General features: G+C 35.4%; 1 protein-coding gene across 1 annotated transcript; it reads right to left on the minus strand.

The window, feature by feature from the left end:
* Window positions 1–18,096: 18,096 nt before the first annotated feature.
* Window positions 18,097–22,109, minus strand: LOC110865805 (sm-like protein LSM3B). Its single transcript, XM_022115128.2, has 3 exons — window positions 21,952–22,109; window positions 18,620–18,715; window positions 18,097–18,384 (listed from the first exon to the last, which is right to left on the minus strand). Exons 1-3 carry the CDS (start codon window positions 22,066–22,068, stop codon window positions 18,304–18,306), a joined length of 294 nt encoding a protein of 97 aa, XP_021970820.1. The 5' UTR covers window positions 22,069–22,109; the 3' UTR covers window positions 18,097–18,303.
* Between the last annotated feature and the right edge of the window lie 216 nt (window positions 22,110–22,325).

A 22,325-nucleotide genomic window follows, 5' to 3' on the forward strand; every position in this document is an offset into this window, starting at 1 on the left:
CAAACTAAGGGCTTACGGACCGTAAGCCAAAACCCATACGGTCCGTAAGTAGTCCCCAGTACAGCAGATTCATTGAATCCACTTGCAGTTGGCCTTTCGTTCGTTCAAGGGGCAATGCCCTTTCACCCAATCAAGGGCCAAAGGCCATTTTCAGTAACCACAACATTTTGACAAGTGGACGCTTAGGGTCGTGGCACGAAAATCAAGAAACGATCCTAACGGCTCTACTTTTCCTATAAATACCCCCCCCCCCCTTGTTGCTAAAAACTCACACAATCTGATCAAAATGCTCTAAGTTGATGCCATTGCTTCATACCTGAGCTCTTTGATCTAGATTAGCATTCGGGGACCCTCCGTAAGTCTTCTTTCGTTCTTTTATTCGCTTTTCGAGTCCGAAAGTCAACGTTTTGTTGACTTTCTGCATTGACCAGCCTATGGTCAACCCGAAGTTCATGGAACTTCATAACGTGAGTGTGATCACCATGGTTATAGTCCGTAGTGACTATACCTACTGATTACCACGTTATCTAGGCTCAGTGACGAGTCGTAGTTTCGGCCAAAATGTGCATTCTTGCATATTTTGTAACCAAACTACTCGTGAGCATCAAAGCTGTTTGTTTTGATGCCAAAACTGTTTTCTAATCTTAGTTAAGCATGTTCTAACATGCTTAGCTCGTCACTTTTAGTATAGTGCTTATATAGGGTCGTAAGGTAAGCGATCTAAACCATCGCTTATACTTTCGAACACGACCCATTTGGTCGATCATTAGGATCCGACCAAACACATTAGGTGACCATAGCTATAACCTTTCGAGGTTATACCTTGTGGTCGCGATGTTAGGCGTTCCGAACGCGTTCTACGCGAACGACGCGTTAGGGTAGCATAAGCTACCTAAACGGGTCGTAATGGGTCGCAAGCACTTAGGTTAGGTTTCATTTTAGTATGTAGGCTTTGTTAAACCATATTACACGAGCCTCCATACTCGTTTGGTTTACGAACCCGCATACTATCCGATCCTTCCGATTTTGGTCCGGTATATTAATATAGCTACCTATTAGGTGCCGTTTGATATCCCATGATCTCTACCATTGTGTGAATATTACACAAGGAATTCAAAGCAATCTCAGGTGAGTACATTGAACCCCATCTTTTACATGTTTTCGAGGAGTCAATGTGAGTACATTGAACCCCTCTTTTACTGTTTTCCAAACTGTTTTGGGGTGAAACACATGTGCCTACCTGTTACTTTCATGTTTTCCATGTTTTCACATCATATACCTGCTACGTTCGTTAGTACATATTAGTACATGATTTCACTACATTTCATGCTATGTATGCCCATGGTGTGCGTACTTAGTACATTGCTTTACAATACATTTCATGCTATGTATGCCCATTGTGTGCGTACTTAGTACGTTGCTTTAAAATACATTTCATGCTACGTACGCCCATTGTGTGCATACGTAGTACATTGTTTCACATTGCATTTCTGTTGCATATGCTCATCCAGCATCTGAACACATTATACTACAATTTGAACCGTTGTACTCTACAATACATTTCATGCTACGTACGCCCATTGTGTGCATACGTAGTACATTGTTTCACATTGCATTTCTGTTGCATATGCTCATCCAGCGTATGAACACATTATACTACATTTTGAACCGTTGTAACCATTTGACTATGTGAACCATCTTAACCCTTCAATTATATGAACCGTTTGTAACCATTGAACCATGTAAACCAGTTGTATCCGTTGACATGACTTACAGTTGACAATAGACATTTGACTATACATAAACATTTCTACCGTTGTTAAACATTTCATCTTGATGGTTTGGTTTGAGTAAGTGATTTAAGTAACGAGGCGTGTGTAATATGATACAAGCATGGTGGATACGCCGCTGGTACTTCCTATATATAAGTGTTTGTATGGTATTACATATCGTAGCGTTATTTAAATCATTTCAATTTGATACATAGAACATTTTATACAAATAACATGCTTTTCACAAGACACTGAATTACAAACAACATATCTTATACAAACTCATTTTTACATGGTTATTCAGTTAACCATGCATTGTTCTCTTATTTATACATATCATCTGATCTTACCGTTTTTCAAATGATTTACAAGACAAAGCAAATTACAAGGTTCATGACTAAACATTTTCTCAAACATAAGTCATGAATTCCGTTTTCACAAAACCAATGTATCTCACAGGCATTTTTATGCTGACGTACCTATTTTCACATGTGTTTTCAGGAGATGATGCATAGGACTTATCAAGACATACTTAGGCGGACCTGTGCCTTAGTGACTTAAAACGAGACAAGAACTAGTTAATTCATGTTATGTACTCTTTGGTTCTTGTTTAAACAATGTATACTTTCATATTTGATCAATAAAACGAAACTTCATTTGCCATGGATTTGAAACAATTGATTCTGTTACAACACTCCTCGACGTTTCCGCCACGTTTTGTATGTTCTACGTGGTCGGGGTGTGACAGTTAGCATAGGGGTTTGAACATTTTTGAGAATGTTTTTCTCTAACCACTGTTGGGGTTCTTGACCCATCATCTGTTGATAACCAAAAGGATGCCTGTTCACTCTTGGTTTAGAGGGCTTTTTGTAAGCCTCATAAACGTGTGGAATCCTTTGGTATGGTGCTTTATGCTTGCCTTTTCTGAAATGATTGGCTGGAGGTGCATCGGTCACTTGTACATCCCTTTGAACAGATGTTTGGTTCAGCTGTTTTGTGACAGCATTTTGGACAGGGACAAACAGTGGTTGTTTCTTGGTGAATTTAACAGATGATGCTGATGAACTTAAGGATGTTTTTGCAGTGTATTCTTTCTTCTTCTCATCAAAGTTTTTGAGATACACACATTCCTTAGTTTTGTGATTATTTTTACCACAGATGGTGCAGCTTTCAGCAGGAACAATGACGTTTGTTTTGTTTAGATCATGTGCTTTTAGATGAAAACAATCTTTTGTTAGATGATTCTTCTTTTCACAAAAATCGCAAAACAGGTTTTTAATCTTTTCTCTTTTCTTCCTTTTCTCAGATTCCATTGCAATAGAGTTTTGAACCTCTGTTGGGATATCTTTGATAGGAATAATTCTTGCTTTTAGAGCTTTTACACCATCAGTGGTTGTGAAATCCATTGGTTTGAAATTTTCCAGGATATCACACTCATCAGACCATGTGGGTTTAAATTGGTATTTCTCAATTTCCTCAAAAGTTGAGGATCCCACAGATCTTTCCAGAGTAATTTTGTTACCAAGTTTGTCGGTTATTTTAACCTCTTGGCCATTTTTATTGGTTGGAATTATCTCAGTTGAACCAGCTTGTTTTCCAGCAGTGTTTTCAAGATCATCATATTTTCTATGTCCAATACTAAATTTAACATTGCTTTCAAGCTGTTTTGCAAGCATAACCTCATACCCTTTACAAGACTCCACCCATCTTTCACAGGTGATCTGGTTAGACTCCAACTCCTTTTTGCAAACTTGGTATTTTTCTACCATAGTTTGGAGTTGAGTTTTGGTTATGCTCTGCTCTTCTTTTAAACTGCTGATCTCTTTATCCTTTTCAGTTAATTTGTTTCTATGTTCTTTTAATGACTTTTCAAATTTGACTTCATCAGATAGGAATTTATTCCTAAGGTTTTCATTTACCTCTTTAATGTTAGCAAATGCAATAATACATTTGTCTGAACACAGTTTTTCAAGAACTTGAGGTGATACCTTAGCAGCAGCCATCATGGCATAGTCACATTGATGATCACCTTCTTCATCAGCTCTAACTTCTTCCTCACTAGCTTTCTTCTTTTCTTCTTCCTTTTTGTCTTCTTTGGACCAGGGGTCAGACGGTGGTTCAAGCAGGGTTTCTGAATTTTCTCCCAGCAGTAGTTCACCAGCAACTGCAGTAACCACTGCTTCAGCAACTTCATCCACTGTTTCAGCACTTAGCTGTTCACCTTCAGTTTCAACCCCTTCTGGTATTGACTCTAATGCCATCAAACAAAATCATCATCAAAAGTATCATTAGAAGCATAGAGTGCAAAATTTTCATCACCAAGTTCATCAGGCATGCTGCTCCAATCAACAAAGCCTTGTGTGAAAAAGCTTTGCTGATCTGGTTGTGTCACTGTTGGAGCAGCTTGTTGAGGTGCAGCAGGTTGCACTTGTGCCTGAGGAACAGGGGCTTGAACATACTGAATTTGTGGAATAGTGGTTTGAACATAATGCACAGGCACAGGGGTAGCATGTAACATCTGTCAAAATGGATTCCAAAAATCCGACCCGTTTTGAATCTCGGATCCTAACCCTTGAAACTCAAATTTTTTTTTGAGAGATAAATAAATCGTTTTGTTAATCTACTTAATTATCGTTATAATTATTCATTTATTTATTTGGTTATTTTTTTACTACTCCTAAACTAACCTAGTTAGTTTAATTGTAAAGCTAGTATCTTTTTAAGTATCATAAACTAACCAAGTTAATTTGTCTAATTCGTTGGCACCTTAAAAGTGGAGGGACCTTGAGTGGTAATTTGAACTCAAAATCCCTCCTATATAATGAAAGAATGAAACTGACATGTTTGTAATTTATAAATTTGCAAGGACTGTCTGTACCTTAATTGAAAGTGTAAAACAAAGTTTGGGTTTAAAAAAAATATATATATTATATAGAAACGAAAAGAATAGAAAGTATGTAAACAGTCATGATGTAAACCGCCTTTTGCCGCCAAAAAAGAATCACGCGTGAAGATGAAATTATGGCTGATTTATCGATAATCGTAACTTTCCATTCTTTGTACGCGGTGACAACTATAAACTCGTCCATTCCTTGTAACGTAAACAACCTTGATTTCCTTTAACCGTTGATTTCTCGAGACGTTCCGCGTTTCCTTGTTGGCGATAATCTTGAACCTAGTCTCATTCTATCATCACATACGATCAATCATCACACCGTTTCCAAACTTACGAGACTTGGCGAAACGCTATAAGGGTGAAGGGGGTGCACCCCTAATTAGGTGAGTGAAATTTTTTTTTAACCCAATCATACGTTGCCATGTCATTTCCCCTCTATAACTCCCCTCTTGTCCAAAAACGTACGGGGTGCACCCCTCTTAGGGGAGTTGTTTTTTTATTAAAAAAAAAAAAAAAAACAAAAAACTGATTGGTTGATACAAGCATGGGGCCCACCATCTCTCTTTCTCTTGTTCGGTGACTGCTCCACCCAACCACCTCACCGAAATGGATACCGCGTCAATGGCGGTGCATTACCGCTCGGCAAAACCATCCCCCGAAATGGTTTGCCGCTTACGCCCCGTTCCCCCTAAGAGCCGGACCATCCACCCACACCTTTCACTCCCCACTCTCTAAAACAAAAGATTTCTCGCCGGAAAGTTATAGTTTCGCCGGAGTTCATCGGCACCGTCGGGAGGGTTTACGATGAAACCTGGTCCGTTTCGTTTCGGTAATACAGTCCGCGCCCTTCTCTTTTTCATTCAGTAAACGATACACTGCAAGACGGAGCTCGCCGGAGATTGAAGTTAAGTCGGGTGAATCGCTACGTGTTCGGTACACCATTACCTTCGATCCATTCGTGTTTTTTTATCATCTGTTATATATATAGATATCATAACTGAAACAAGAAAAAGAAATTATAATCTTTTACATATAACAGTGTTGTTTTTCGATGGCCTTAATATGGGAAGAAGATATTGACTTATAACTTAGGAACATGATTATTATTTAACTAAATCTATTGCAAATGCTTTTTATACTTTCTGCATATACACACATAATTCACGAAGTCTACTAATTAGTTTACATACTCCTTTTTGAATGGCAACTATAGTCTATTGTTTCAACTGTGTTCGTTTTCATATTGAAACTAAAATGCTTTGATCAAATAATATATATAAATCATCTTAATTATAAACACTTTTCTTTAACAGTGGACTTATCCTTTTCATAAATTTGCATTCTTTTAAATTAAGATCCTAAACCTACACATAAATAAATAACGGATTATTTAGAAATTATTATATAATTTATCATATATTAGTATTCAGATTTCATTATGTTATCCTTAAATAAGAATTTTATCTATTTAATATTACTAAATCAGAATTTCCTATCGGATTTCATAACAAGGCTTATGAATCAATAGTTTCTTCAAATCAATATATATACCTGTAAACCCATATGAATCAATATCATATGCACATATGTACTTATACATAATAATTTATGTATTTTACTCAACTAATATAGTTACATTTATTCTCTAGAATAATAAACTATAACCAAACATATTATTTATTTAACCTCATTATTTCTTTTACCTTCTATAAAAACCTCAAATTATCTTAATTTGTTTCTTTTATTTTTAGATAATAATAACCATAAATATTAGGAAATCTATTAAAACGTCTCTCGTGTGGTGTTTTCATATCTAGGATAAACCGTCCGTTCGTTCTCTTGAATACCCAATCTTTACTCGTGCGTTCTTACAAGAAATCTCCATACGCAACCAATGTGAGTATACATGACCCATTTTCTATTTTACACTTTTGGGTGCTGTATGCATTTTTGCACCCTCAATCCACATTTCATGTGAATCTATTTGACTCATGTTAATCACGTTATGCTACTGTTAAACATTTATGACTGTGTGTTCATTAACTTTGCAAGCCTCCCCTAACAATGGCAGCGCTGTAGGTTGAGAAACGCCCCTCCCATAATATTATGGGTATTGTTAGGTTTATTCTATGTTACTCATTTACCACCCTTCTAGGGTTAGGCTATGTTAATTGCGTTAAACTTTGGTTTGAACACATAGATATCATCGTTACGAGTATAACTGTTAATATGAAATCATGTAGTCATGTAGATTTGAGCATGTTAAACTATTTCAATCATATTATACTATTATCAAACTTGTATACTCGCCAACATGTTTTGTTGACTTTATTTTAAATGCATACTGCAGGATGAGGAAGTCAAGATTTGAAGAAATGAATAGGATGGCCTAGAAACCCACTTTTGAAATAAACTATGTTTAATGTTTGTTATTTCCTTTTATGACAATGTATGAAACTTTGCAATTTTAATAAATGAAATTTAATTATATTGTCACATGTAGTGTTATGATGTTTTGAGCAATTTGTTCGTCTCATCCCGATGTTTCCGCCATCGGTTGGGGTGTGACAGATTGGTATCAGAGCCATAACTATAGGGAATTAGGTATGATTGCCTTACTTTTGCCTAGTCTATAGTAGGAGTACTCTGATACCAGATTGGTATCAGAGCCATAACTATAGGGAATTAGGAAAAGTAGGAATGCTTTTACCTAGTCTATAGTTTAGGAGCTTTCTCATTTATTTGCTGTTTAAGACAATATTCCCTTCTCTCTTCCTTGCTTCCCTCTATTCTCTTGGACTTCTAATATACAAGCCTTTCCTAAGGCTAACACAATGCACACATGGAAGCTGTGAAGACACTCATGTAACACAATCGAAATGATTCATCAAAACAGGGGTGATTCCCATATTTGGTGATGATTTTCATTCAGCTTAAATTTGATTTTTGCACGAAATCTACCCTCAAGTTAGGAGTGACATCCAAACCTTGATGGGAGTTTCCATTTCATATTCTAGTGGACCCTCATCCTTGGATGAGTATCAACCACATCAGGGTACGATGTTATCAAGTTAGAGGTGAAACTCGCATCTTGTTAACTAGTCCCATTCCTTGATTTTCGATCTCGCCAAAGTTTCGATTTTCCCAATCGATTAAGGACGTGTAGTAACTGGAAGGACAAATATCGTTAGTCGCTCCTCGATGACAGTATTTGTCTATTAGGCGAAAGCACGTCTCCTTAATTCGAAAAGGATTTCGATTCACTTTGGAATAGTCTTATGTTACGTTCCGTGACAATCCATATTTTTATGTTAAATCTCTTTTATGCTATCTCAATTTTCATGTGTTTTACATTTTACGATATATCATTTCAATTTACTACATGCATACGAATATGTTATACTGGATTCGTGATTATTGGGTTATTCTTATGTGATGAACTTGTCTTTTAACCCACACCTTAACATGTATAGCACTATGCGTAGTGCTATAGGAGTAGCGCCCGCCCGTATTCTAGTGGTCATGTTAAGTCTTTCAATTGCGGTACACGATGGGTTGACATGTTTATTCACATGCCAGTGATACGTTAATCTTGTTAACTAAGTATGTTATGTGAATTGTTCTACATTTTTATGCTAACACTCATATTCCCAAGTTTATCATCAAGATAGGAGTGATTTCCTTACCTTGATGATTAGCTTCACTCAATTTTCAACTTCACCAATGAGCTAGGGGTGATTTCCTTACCTCAGAGGTAGTTGCCAACTCTTTTTCGTTATCAATGAAAGTTTATATTTGAACGTTACCTTCATTTCAAGCTTGGAGACACGAATCGCACTATCTTCGCAATTTAAACAAATAATATATTCTCTCGTGAACAAACTAAATTTATGATGCTTTCGTTATCTATGTTACACTATGTGAAATTTATGTGAAACTATATGCTATGTGACGCATTCATGAAAACAATTTTCCTTAAACAAAACGTTACGATCTAGTCGCACATCTATTCCCTCTTTTTGAATAATTTGATGTCTTCTTTTAAAAATCTTACTCTTAGATTTCGAGGACGAAATCTCCTAAAGCAGGGGAGACTGTAACATCCGTCAAAATGGATTCCAAAAATCCGACCCGTTTTGAATCTCGGATCCTAACCCTTGAAACTCAAATTTTTTTTTTGAGAGATAAATAAATCGTTATATTAATCTACTTAATTATCGTTATAATTATTCATTTATTTATTTGGTTATTTTTTTACTACTCCTAAACTAACCTAGTTAGTTTAATTGTAAAGCTAGTATCTTTTAAAGTATCATAAACTAACCAAGTTAATTTGTCTAATTCGTTGGCACCTTAAAAGTGGAGGGACCTTGAGTGGTAATTTGAACTCAAAATCCCTCTTATATAATGAAAGAATGAAACTGACATGTTTGTAATTTATAAATTTGCAAGGACTGTCTGTACCTTAATTGAAAGTGTAAAACAAAGTTTGGGTTTAAAAAAAAATAAATATTATATAGAAACGAAAAGAATAGAAAGTATGTAAACAGTCATGATGTAAACCGCCTTTTGCCGCCAAAAAAGAATCACGCGTGAAGATGAAATTATGGCTGATTTATCGATAATCGTAACTTTCCATTCTTTGTACGCGGTGACAACTATAAACTCGTCCATTCCTTGTAACGTAAACAGCCTTGATTTCCTTTAACCGTTGATTTCTCGAGACGTTCCGCGTTTCCTTGTTGGCGATAATCTTGAACCTAGTCTCATTCTATCATCACATACGATCAATCATCACACCGTTTCCAAACTTACGAGACTTGGCGAAACGCTATAAGAGCCGGACCATCCACCCACACCTTTCACTCCCCACTCTCTGAAACAAAAGATTTCTCGCCGGAAAGTTATAGTTTCGCCGGAGTTCATCGGCACCGTCGGGAGGGTTTACGATGAAACCTGGTCCGTTTCGTTTCGGTAATACAGTCCGCGCCCTTCTCTTTTTCATTCAGTAAACGATACACTGCAAGACGGAGCTCGCCGGAGATCGAAGTTAAGTCGGGTGAATCGCTACGTGTTCGGTACACCCTTACTTTCGATCCATTCGTGTTTTTTTATCATCTGTTATATATATAGATATCATAACTGAAACAAGAAAAAGAAATTATAATCTTTTACATATAACAGTGTTGTTTTTCGATGGCCTTAATATGGGAAGAAGATATTGACTTATAACTTAGGAACATGATTATAATTTAACTAAATCTATTGCAAATGCTTTTTATACTTTCTGCATATACACACATAATTCACGAAGTCCACTAATTAGTTTACATACTCCTTTTTGAATGGCAACTATAGTCTATTGTTTCAACTGTGTTCGTTTTCATATTGAAACTAAAATGCTTTGATCAAATAATATATATAAATCATCTTAATTATAAACACTTTTCTTTAACAGTGGACTTATCCTTTTCATAAATTTGCATTCTTTTAAATTAAGATCCTAAACCTACACATAAATAAATAACAGATTATTTAGAAATTATTATATAATTTATCATATATTAGTATTCAGATTTCATTCTGTTATCCTTAAATAAGAATTTTATCTATTTAATAATACTAAATCAGAATTTCCTATCGGATTCCATAACAAGGCTTATGAATCAATAGTTTCTTCAAATCAATATATATACCTGTAAACCCATATGAATCAATATCATATGCACATATGTACTTATACATAATAATTTATGTATTTTACTCAACTAATATAGTTACATTTATTCTCTAGAATAATAAACTATAACCAAGCATATTATTTATTTAACCTCATTATTTCTTTTACCTTCTATAAAAACCTCAAATTATCTTAATTTGTTTCTTTTATTTTTAGATAATAATAACCATAAATATTAGGAAATCTATTAAAACGTCTCTCGTGTGGTGTTTTCATATCTAGGATAAACCGTCCGTTCGTTCTCTTGAATACCCAATCTTTACTCGTGCGTTCTTACAAGAAATCTCCATACGCAACCAATGTGAGTATACATGACCCATTTTCTATTTTACACTTTTGGGTGCTGTATGCATTTTTGCACCCTCAATCCACATTTCATGTGAATCTATTTGACTCATGTTAATCACGTTATGCTACTGTTAAACATTTATGACTGTGTGTTCATTAACTTTGCAAGCCTCCCCTAACAATGGCAGCGCTGTAGGTTGAGAAACGCCCCTCCCATAATATTATGGGTATTGTTTGGTTTATTCTATGTTACTCATTTACCACCCTTCTAGGGTTAGGCTATGTTAATTGCGTTAAACTTTGGTTTGAACACATAGATATCATCGTTACGAGTATAACTGTTAATATGAAATCATGTAGTCATGTGGATTTGAGCATGTTAAACTATTTCAATCATATTATACTATTATCAAACTTGTATACTCGCCAACATGTTTTGTTGACTTTATTTTAAATGCATACTGCAGGATGAGGAAGTCAAGATTTGAAGAAATGAATAGGATGGCCTAGAAACCCACTTTTGAAATAAACTATGTTTAATGTTTGTTATTTCCTTTTATGACAATGTATGAAACTTTGCAATTTTAATAAATGAAATTTAATTATATTGTCCCATGTAGTGTTATGATGTTTTGAGCAATTTGTTCGTCTCATCCCGATGTTTCCGCCATCGGTTGGGGTGTGACATAGCAGCATAATGAGCAGTGTTAACATGTGCTGCAGGGGCATATTGGGTATAGTGCACAGTGTTTTGTTGTTGTGGTCTAGGGTTTGAGCCAGGGTGAGTGATTATGGGACCAGTGGTTTGACTCCTACATTCCCTAGCAAAATGACCTAGCCTATTACACTTGAAACACTTGATTTTTGATTTATCCAACCCCACCCTTAAATTCCCATGAAGTCCTGGGAATTTTCTCCCTGTTCTTTTGTAGAATTTGCTTGTTCTAACACTAAGCAAAGCCAATTGATGCAAGATTTCCATCTCTTCTAAGTCAGTGGGATCAAAATGTTGCAAATCATTCAGCTCAAAGCAAAAATTGTCTGACATCTGGTTTTCAGTATTTGCAGTGAAAGCATAATTTGCAGAGTGAGAATCAGAGTTGTTAAAATTACCCCCAGCAGTTATGTCAATAAAGTGATCATAACTCTGATCCTTACTGCTGCTACCAGATTCTTCCTGACCAAACAGAGCTGTGCTGCCAAATGAATAGTCATCAGCAACTTTACCAGACTCTTGCAACTTCCTTTTCTGGTTTAACTCCCTTTCATGGGTCAGGAGTCTACCATGGAGTTGGGTCAGGGTTAGATCTTTGAACTCAACTGAATTTCTGGTGACAAAAGCAATTGTGTCCCATTTTTCTAGCAGTGATCTAAGGAACCTGCTATTTTGGGTTGCATTTGGAAATGTAACCTTAACAAGCCTTAGTTCACTGATGAGACAACTGAAACGTTCAAATTGTTGGGTTAGTGATTCCCCTTTGATGTGACAAAATGTTTCATACTGCTGATTCAGAATTTCACTGTTGTTTTCGATAACCTCTTCTGTCCCCCCCAAATTGTTCCTTCAATGCATCCCATAATTTTGGCACTGTTACAGTGTAACAGCCCAGCATAGATTTCATTGGGCAATGTAGAGGCTATGATGCTAAATGCTTTGGCATCCAGTTCGAACTTCTGAAAATCAGATTCAGTATAATTTTCAGTTGGTTTAGGAACGAACTTTTTGGTGTCCTTAGCACTTGGCACCATAGGAACATGAGGACCAAAAACAACAGACCTCCAACATCCAGTGTTCTGTTGAGCAAGGATGTGACACATCCTTCTCTCCCAGATGTTGTATTCATTTCTTTTAAGCATAGGAGGTTTAAAAAGCGAGCCAATGTTATTCTTATCATCTTGAGACTGTGACGACATCCTGGTTGTTTTACAGGTACTTATTAATCAACTTTATCGGTGATTAAACCTTACTCTATTTTTCAACACAACGAACAAACTATCAGTATCAACAATTTCGAGCTGAACTATTTACGTCAAAATGATTGTTAAATCAAATTTGACTGTCCAAGCTCTGATACCAATTGTTAGGATCTGAGTTTAGAGTGATTGTGATTTGTGTTTGAATTTAGATGAACAAATGAAAGAGTAGTGCAGCGGAATTTAAATGGAAGCAAACTTTTCACAATCAAACAGAAGAAATGCTTTCAATCATACATTTTCAACACAGAATCAAATGATTAAATTTATTTTTAAACTCTGATTACAATGCATGTATGATTCGCAAACTCCCCCTCAGCCCGAGCTCAGTGTTTGTTCGTGCAGGAAGAAGATGGTGAAAGAGCTAAACAGAACAGTACAGAGTACTGTTCTATTTATAGGCACTTGCAAACCACTGAGCATCTAAGCTGACGCCACCATGAAAGTGACATCTAACCTCCTAACAAACTCTAACCTCTAATCTATACAAACACTGCTATGCTAACTACTGATGTTACAATTCAATACATAAAGTAAGCATAAACTGCTGCTGCATCCTTCCACTGCTGTGAACCCAACAGTACTTGTCATGATCAGCAGTGCTTGAAACAAGGCAGTAGATTGAGCAGTAGAGCTTTAGTTCTTCAATCAGACTTTGACTTGATCAGCAGTTGTAGGTCAGCAGTTTGCATGATCAGCAGATAGGAGGTCAGCAGATGTTGAAACCACTTTCAAGGGGAGAGACTTGCAACCAAACATCTGCTTATTCTTGATCCACTGCTCTGATCCAGTTTTGGCTTTTATTATCTGTTCCTTTGGCAGGGTTCAATCCCAACAAGCTTTCTATTTTCCATGAGTTTCGCATCTCGGAAGTCAAACCTAACTCTTTGCTTTACTATAAGACGATTTTAATAAAGTCATACCAAGTACTACCATTATAGACAATTTTAATAAAATGTACCAATTACAACTTAGAGGTTGTGGTGCGTTTATGTAACACCCAAAATATGAAATTTTACCATCATGTTATTATTATATTATAACATGAATAGATATGATGAAATTGATGTTGTATTGATACTTGTAATCATCATACTTATTTGTATGTGTATATTACTTAAACAATTTTAGAGATTTTTGTAAGTGTTCATAAGTGACTAGAAGTGGGTTTTGACATGAAAGATTAACTCATGATTACTTTGGTCAAATTATGTATTAGCATATGATAATTGAGATAACTTGGTGCTAATAAGTGTATGAGGTTGTTGGGTGTGAATGATATGGTAAATTATGCATGAACCAAGTAAGAGAGTTAGCCTTGTAGGTGATGCCACCAAATGTTGGATAAAATGTCTATTGAGTTTATTGAATTGTTAGTGTATCTATGTATTTCAATTGGCAGTTTGACTTTTGACCTAAAGTAGAATTGAATGATAAATGTGGTACAAAAATCCATAAGGGTGATAGTCATGGTTTTGGATGACTAATCTAATCATCTTGTAGATATAATATGATAGTTAGACTCTTGACAAGCTAGGTGAGAGATTGAAAAAGAATGGGTCAAACGGGTCAAGTGCGCAAGGAAACTCGTACGAATGCCAAGTAAGTAAAGCTTACACCTCCTAGAAAGAACCACTACTTATGTGAGGGAATGTATTTTGGTTAATAACAAGCGTTAACAAAGAACCGGGTGCGGTTAGCCGGTAAAACTATGACGAACTAATATTGGTGATAAATGAGATCTTGTTATAAGACCCCATGGTGTAAACCATGAAACGAGTCAAAATAGGTAAAATTATGACAAACTACAGTTTGGTGAAAAGTGAGAAATTGTTAAGATGAGACCCCGTGGTATAAACCGTGAGACAGGTCAAAATAGGTAAATTATGACAAACTACATTTTGGTGATAAATGAGAAGTTGTTTGAGACCACATGGTGTAAACCATGACACTGGTCAAAATGGGTAAAATTATGGCGAACTACATTTTGGTGATAAACGAGGAATCGTTAAGATGAGACCCCATGGCGTAGGGTCATACGGGTCAAATGGTGATGTTATCACTATTTGAACTCGGTATTTAATGTTTTGTCTTGTTAAGTTCTATACTATATAATGTAAGGCCATGCATTGCCATGATTTAGCAAAGAGAATCGCAAGATATTGATAACAGGTCATTGCTTTGACCCCGCAAGATATTTGTAACGGGTCATACTTTTGGTAAGGGCTTGTGGCACGACTAAAGATGGTTGAGTCAGAATAGGGTAATAGTCCACCTCAAGTGTGGTTATACTAGCAATTGGGTAAAATGGCTCTTAGAGCCAAGAATATGTCTATGATGCGAAATTATGTCTAAATGAGCTTTTATAATACAAGGCAATTGGAAACCTCTATGTCCTTAGGGGCATAATTAATCTTAACAGGATACCGAGTTAAATGTGTCCACTAGGCTTCATTTAAACTTGCAATTCACCGGTTTGTCAAAAAGCCTTAGAATTTACTAAAGTGCCCTCGGATAATGGCTTTGGGTAAACTACCTTCAAGGGTAGATTTGATATTGAGTCTTAAGATCGGGATGATTATTACATTAACTAAATATGGGAGGCTTGAGCTAGCAATGCTCAAAGCCTCTTAACGGGTCGGTTAGGTAAAACTTTAAATCAAAAGAACATGTGATATTATGTATAATTGTAGTTGGGAAAAAGAAAATAAGAATGAAAGTAAAGAAAAATGGAAGCATTAAGCTAGAATGCTCAATGCCTTCTTAATGCGTCCGTTGGGTAAAACGCTAAACCAAACGAAAGAATTGGAAATTTAAGTAACAAGGCCCAAGTTGTGGATATCGGGTTTGAGGCTTGAAAGGAAAAGTTTGCAAAGTGCACGTTTCATCAAAGTGAACACTTTAACAACGTGCACGCTTCAGCGAAGTGAACCCTTCAGCAATGTACATGCATCAACAAAGTGCACACCATGTTTAGGCATTTGTCCATGGACACTTTATCCTTCCATTGACGCATGCTCTCTAAAGATTCTTTTACCCCATTAACAGTTTGACTTGCTCTTTGGCAAGATACATCCATGATCTGTCCAAAACTATTCATAATGAAAACAACAAAAAATTTATAAGTATTATGCATGATTTTTCATAACAACAATTATGTAATCAACCAAATTATGTATGATCAAATTGTTTGTGATAGTGAACCTAAGAATAGACTCTATCAAGTATTTTGACTAAAGTGTTTTCATGTTTAATGTTTACAAGTAGTGGTGGCAAAGTGGACAAGTTGGATGGGTTTGGGTAATGGGTCAAGATGAGTTTAGGTCAGGATGGGTATTATAAAAAAAAGGTTGGATGGGGTAATGGGTCAAGATGGGTTTGGGTTAGGATGGGTTCTAAAAAATAAAAAAAAATCTAAAAATTCTAAAAAATCATAAAAAATCTAAAAAATCCAAAAAATTCTAAAAAAGCCAAAAAATTCTAAAAAATAAAAAAAAAATTCTAAAAATTCAAAAAAAAAAATTCTAAACAATCAAAAAAATTCTAAAAAATTAAAAAAATCTAAATAATCAAAAAATACTAAAAAAACAAAAAAAATCTAAAAAATAAAAAAAATACTAAAAAATCCATAGAATTTTTTTAATTTCATAGAATTTTTATATATTTTAGATTTTTTTTTTGGATTTTTTAGAATTTTTTGGATTTTTTAGTTTTTTATGATTTTTTTAGATTTTTTTTTTATTTTTTAGAATTATTTTGATTTTTTAGAATTTTTTTTATTTTTTAGATTTTTTTATTTTTTAGAAATTTTTGTTTTTTTTTATTTTTCTGATTTTTTAGAATTTTTTCTTATTTTTTTATTATTTTAAACAAAGAACGACGGGAGAGTACTACAACGTCGATTGGTGAAGTCGTAGTTGTTAATAGATATCTACGAGTAGTAATTAGTTTAGTGAATTTATCTCATACCCATGCTGACCCGCTTGGGTTTTATCTCATAACCATCCTGGCCTACTCTTTTTTTTATCCACCAGTACCACATTATAACCCATCCTAACCTATTGACTAATTTTGTTTGGCCCATCTTAACCCATCTTAAAATTTAAAATACCCATATCAACCCAAAATAGAATGGATAGACTTGTTTTGCCAGGTCTATTTACAAGTTACCTATTTGACCCTTGATAAAGTAACCTGAGTTGACCCATTTGCAGCTAAATGGGTCACAATTGCAACTATGCCTGACTTCGAACAGATTAATCACAAGCAAAATACATTTCCTTTTAGCCTGTTCTTCAAGGACAATTGCTAATGTTATAGTATAAGATTGTTAATATCATACCTTGCTATAGAACGAAAACAGAAGAACCCAACAAATAAAAGGAAGCCCATGAAATATATGAAAACAAATAACCAAAAACCCTGTGTTTAAGGATTTTAGGGGAGGGAAAATTTGAAATTTAAAACAAATTCAGGGAAGTTATCATTGAAACTTAAATTAGTCGTACAAACGTGTGTTACTAAATGACATTTTTCTAGATTGGAATTAGTATGTTCGTTATCAATATCAGCAATCGTTATAGCTTACGATATAATAAGATATTCTCTGTTTTTAACGAAATATATACAAAAAGAAACCATAAAACATTTACTAGTAATACTACCCAAGTTGTCAAGACAGTATTGTTTCGGTTCGTCATTGTAAAAAACAGAAAAATCAACTACATTTGACCCGATTGATTTTGATTAAATTTTAAATCGAAACGTAGATAAAAATAAACACGTGGCAACGACATATTCGGAATCTTATTAAGCTTTGCATTATATTATTAAATAATGAAAAAGGCAAACGACGTAAATTTATGTAAAAAAACTAACATGGATGTCCGTTCACTCTTGAACAAAAGTTTTATCCAAAAGTAGATAAAAATAAATACGTCACAGCGTTATATTCAAAAATTTATATGTTATATTATATTATTAGAATCATAGGCGTAGGATAGTAGGGGCGGCCGACCCCCCGAACTTTTCACTCAGTAGTGGAGAGTATGTAGTTTTCGTATAGAAACTTTTGGGTATATGCGTTTTGACCCTCTGGTTTTATAGAAATATTTTTGTATATACATTTTCGAACCCACGGTCGGAAATCTCAAGCTTCGCCACTGATTAGAATGACAAAAAGGGTAAATGACATTACTGTATAGAAAAAAAATGAGACAGCTCTAATGATATGCATGGTTGTGCTACGATCACTTATACATTACTGTTCATAACTCGGGGTTTTGAACAAAATTTATATCGACACATAGATAAAAATAAATGTGTCACAACAACATGCATGAAACTTTATAAAAAAAATTAGTTTAAGAGAAAAAAAAATTAATTTATCACAAACACACAATTTAGCCAAAGCAACAGCACAATAGTGAACATGAAAAGGATGCCCACCAGTGCAAAAACAAATCAAGTGGTCAAAAGAAAGTTCATCATTTTCCATACACAAAAATCACCATCAATCATACAATATGAAGTGTAAATTGTCAGAAAAGTTATAACAGATCTAAGGACAGAAATTTGAGTTGCTGGCATCACAAGATCAAATATATGTGACACCCACCGCTTCGGAAAGAGCCTCAAGCTGTTCTTAAGGGAGGAGAGACCAAAATGACACCGTCTCCTCTTACGAAAAGGAATGGAACCGTCCGCCTTGTGCTCTGCAAACAGAAGAACCCAACAAATAAAAGGAAGCCCATGATATATATGAAAGGTGGGTCCTTCAGGGCCAAAATATTTTCAACTTTATTGTTTGTTTTTCTTGATTTCTCCCTTTTATGTACCACTAAAATATTGTTGTGAACAGTCACTATGCATGACAGATGTTCAAAAGCTCACGCCAACTGCATACACTAGTTGAATGGCATGATAATTCATATAAAAGTGACAAAATACCCGGACAATCTCTTCATATGTTTCATCATCGATCTCGACAGTTGTTACGATCTCCTCAACGTCCCCAAGAATCATGTTTAGATGCTGGTCATAAGCCTGGAAATGGCAAATCATCAGTCGATAACAAATGTCACAGCAAACCATTAAAAGTTCTACAGCAATATAATCTAGAAAACCAAAGTGATCATAATTATAGAATGATAAAGAGTCGACATTCATGGTTATATCCTGTGTTCTGTTTGTTAACTTTTGTATTACCAACACAACAACACAAATAAATTTATTTAAGAAAAAACCAGTATATTACTAAAGCAAGTGGCGTTTTCTTTCAAACTTCAACTGACACATGTGCATGAGGCACCGCCTCAACGCTTTTCCAGATCACCTCGTGCATCAGGCATGTGTTTTAAAACCAAGAGAACAATGGTGTAGAGAGCGGTAACAGCAATCTTTATAACAAATTTTAACATTTACATAAAACATATCTTATTTCTATCTGTTTATCGTCTCTATTTGTGGGCTTCTCTTATAACAATCAATGGGTCAAATTTGTGGCTATACCTGTTCATCCCATGGTTTAAAAAAACGGCCGAGGCGGTCGTACTGAGGCGCGCCTCAGTTCGAAACGGAGAAAAAACGTATATGAGGCGGCGCCTCAGGGTCAGAAATTATACGCACGCCTCAGTGGAGTGAGGCGTAAGTTTCAGATCTGAGGCGGAACGATTTTGGAGAGGCGTACGTATATATTTTGAGTTGGATAAAGACGTACGACGCTTGTGGCTATGCGCAATCAAGAAAAAATAGGGTAGAACAGAGATGGAGACATACCTTATAGCGATGGAGATTAGGGATGAGCAAATACCGATCCCGTCCCGATACCGATAATCCCGATCCCGAAATTTCATGAATACTTGATTCCCCGATACCGAAACATGTCGGTTCGGTACGGTATCGGTATTTTGAGGGTAAAAGTCGGTATTTTGCCGATACCGTACCGTACCGATACCGAAAAAACTAAAATGTGGATACCGTTTCCGATACCGAAACATGTCGGGATCGGGATTATCGGTATCGGAATCGGGATGGGATCGGTATTTTATACCATTTGCTCATGCCTACGATGGATTACCAAGAAAATTAGGGTAGAAGTAGAACAGAGGAGTTGATGACGGCGATAAAAGAGTGATGTAACTTATTAGGGTTACTGAAGAAAATAACTAGAGCTTTATTTATTTCATTTACAAAAACTTACATAAACACCCTTAAACATTAAACTTTTATCATAGTCAACCCAAAACTATTCTACCAAGTCTATTTACATTAGGAAAGTTCTGTATTTTATGTTTAGTATTTTATTTTTTGAAAGATATATAATTTTTATAATAATTTTTTAATTCCGCCTCGGGCTTACGCCTCGGTTCGTCTCGAGGCTTACGCCTCGTGAGGCGAAGGGAAAACGCCTCGAAACTCGTTTCCGTTTTTTTAAACCTTGGTTCATCCCATGTGTACAACAGGTACGAGTACAAAATACCAGCGAAATTTCAAATACACCATACAGTCACAACCCAGAAGTAGCTACCCATGCCCATGTATCAATGTAAACAAATTTTGATTTGAAAAGATACTAGTTCTACCAAAAAAAAAAGTAGATATTCATATCAGAGCCGGCCCTGAGCGTAGGCCGGGTGGGCGACGGCTCAGGGCCAAAAAACAAACGAGGGCACGTAATATTCACACACACACACACATATATATTATGTATAAATATCATGAAACAACATTGAGTAGGTTTGGCCGACTGGTTACTGGAAATCATATTAAAAGTTAGTTCCCCGGATCGAATCTCCTCTTGCTCACTAATTTTGACCTTTGATTTCTCTTTTCTTTTCCATTTGAAAACTGAAAGTCACAGATAATCTCATATAGATTTATTTTAATTATTAAGGGTTATTAACTAGTTTATTTCCTACTTAAAAAAATGAAATTTAACCCAAATTTAATTAAAATTATGTAATTTTAGGGAATTGTTTTTGTTAAGCTTTTTCTTTTTATTATTTAACTGATTCCGGCCAGTGGCGGACCTACCTACAGTCGTGGGTGGGCAGCCGCACCCCTTAAAAAAGATTTAGTGTATATTTTAGGGAAAAAAACCCGACCGCACCCTTTAAAAATATGGTTGAACGCCTCATCCGCACCCCCAGCAAATAACTTTTGGGTCCGCCATAACTTTTTCTTTTTTTTTTTGTTAGTTATTTAATTCAAAATTTAAGAAAACAAAATCATTTATTGTTTTTAGTTATATAAGAGAAAAACAAATAAACGGAACACATGTCGATACCCTTTTGGCAATATTAAGACTTTATTTTGTGTGTTTTTTCTTCCAGTTGCTATAGCGATAGTGATACCGAACGTGTACCTTATAACAAGACGAGTTCCGGCCGTTTCACCGCCACAACGCACAGGATAACTAATTTTAGAAACATCTTTATAGTTTAGGCACACTCTCATTAAAATTTGATACGTTTTAGGCCGACTAAATATTTAAAGTTCAAAGCATCTTTTTTTTTTGAACAACAAATTTGGATCACTGACAGACCACTAGAGTATGAGTATCATCATGCCACTATCGAAACCATCCGATCATATGCATCTCCACTAGACAATAATGCCTATACACCAACTCAGGAGGAAACCCAATAAATTTGAGAAAAACCCCCTTGTGGGAATCGAACCCATGACCTAATGGTCATAAGCCTTATCCCACCATCACCAATGACCTAATGGTCATAAGCTTTATCCCACACCAAGATGCCACTAGGCTATAATGCCATTGGCAGTTTAAAGCATCTTTTAACTAAACCCATTTATCATTTACCCAATTTTCCGTTAGCCCATTTAAACACGAAATCAAAGGGGAGCAGCAATGCATTACGCTAAATATTAAGAATCATATTAGTGTGTGTGAAGGACACCTGACTATATATATAAAAAAAAAAAACTAAACCCCTCCCAATCTGTAGAATTTGCTGTTGGAATTTGTCTGTGTTTTGAAAAAATGGATGTGAATAGTGGATTTAGGGTTTAATTTTCAAGTCTTGACCCTGGTCACTGGTGTGAATAGCAGTTTTTTATTTGAGTTCCTAAGAAGTAATAATTATTATATTAGAAAATAACACAAAAATTAGAGAAAAAATGCGAGTACTGAAAATCTAACATATGCAAAGACAGGATAAGTAACAAATTAGCAGCAAAATTGGAGAAGCAGAAGAAAAAGTGAATAATTAAAGCCCTAACATAAAAGAAAAGAAAATGAAAGTAAAGGTAGGGCTTACGTGGAGCTTGCCACGGAGTTCACGATCGGAACGAAGCTTAACGTAGATACGCTCGTCAAGACTCAGTCGAATCAGATCCAAAGGCTCCTTCACTGCGCTCTCCTCTTCGCTCGCCATTATTTGTGTGTGTTTATCATAAACCTTACTTTCACATTGCTTTAATTCTTTTTCTTTATGTTTATCCCTATTGCTTGCTTGCTTTAATTTTATTTTTTTTTTTTTTTTTTTTTTTTTTTTGAGTAAACTGCAATTTTATCTCTGAGTTTTAGGGCAATTGGTATGTCTATCCCCCTAAGAAAATAATACGTTTGGTGTTATGTCGCAACTTTACCCCTCGGCGTCAAAGTCAATGTTATCTTTAAACGGTCAAAGGG

The sequence above is a fragment of the Helianthus annuus genome, chromosome 6 (assembly GCF_002127325.2).
Source record: "Helianthus annuus cultivar XRQ/B chromosome 6, HanXRQr2.0-SUNRISE, whole genome shotgun sequence".
NCBI classification, from domain to species: domain Eukaryota; kingdom Viridiplantae; phylum Streptophyta; class Magnoliopsida; order Asterales; family Asteraceae; genus Helianthus; species Helianthus annuus.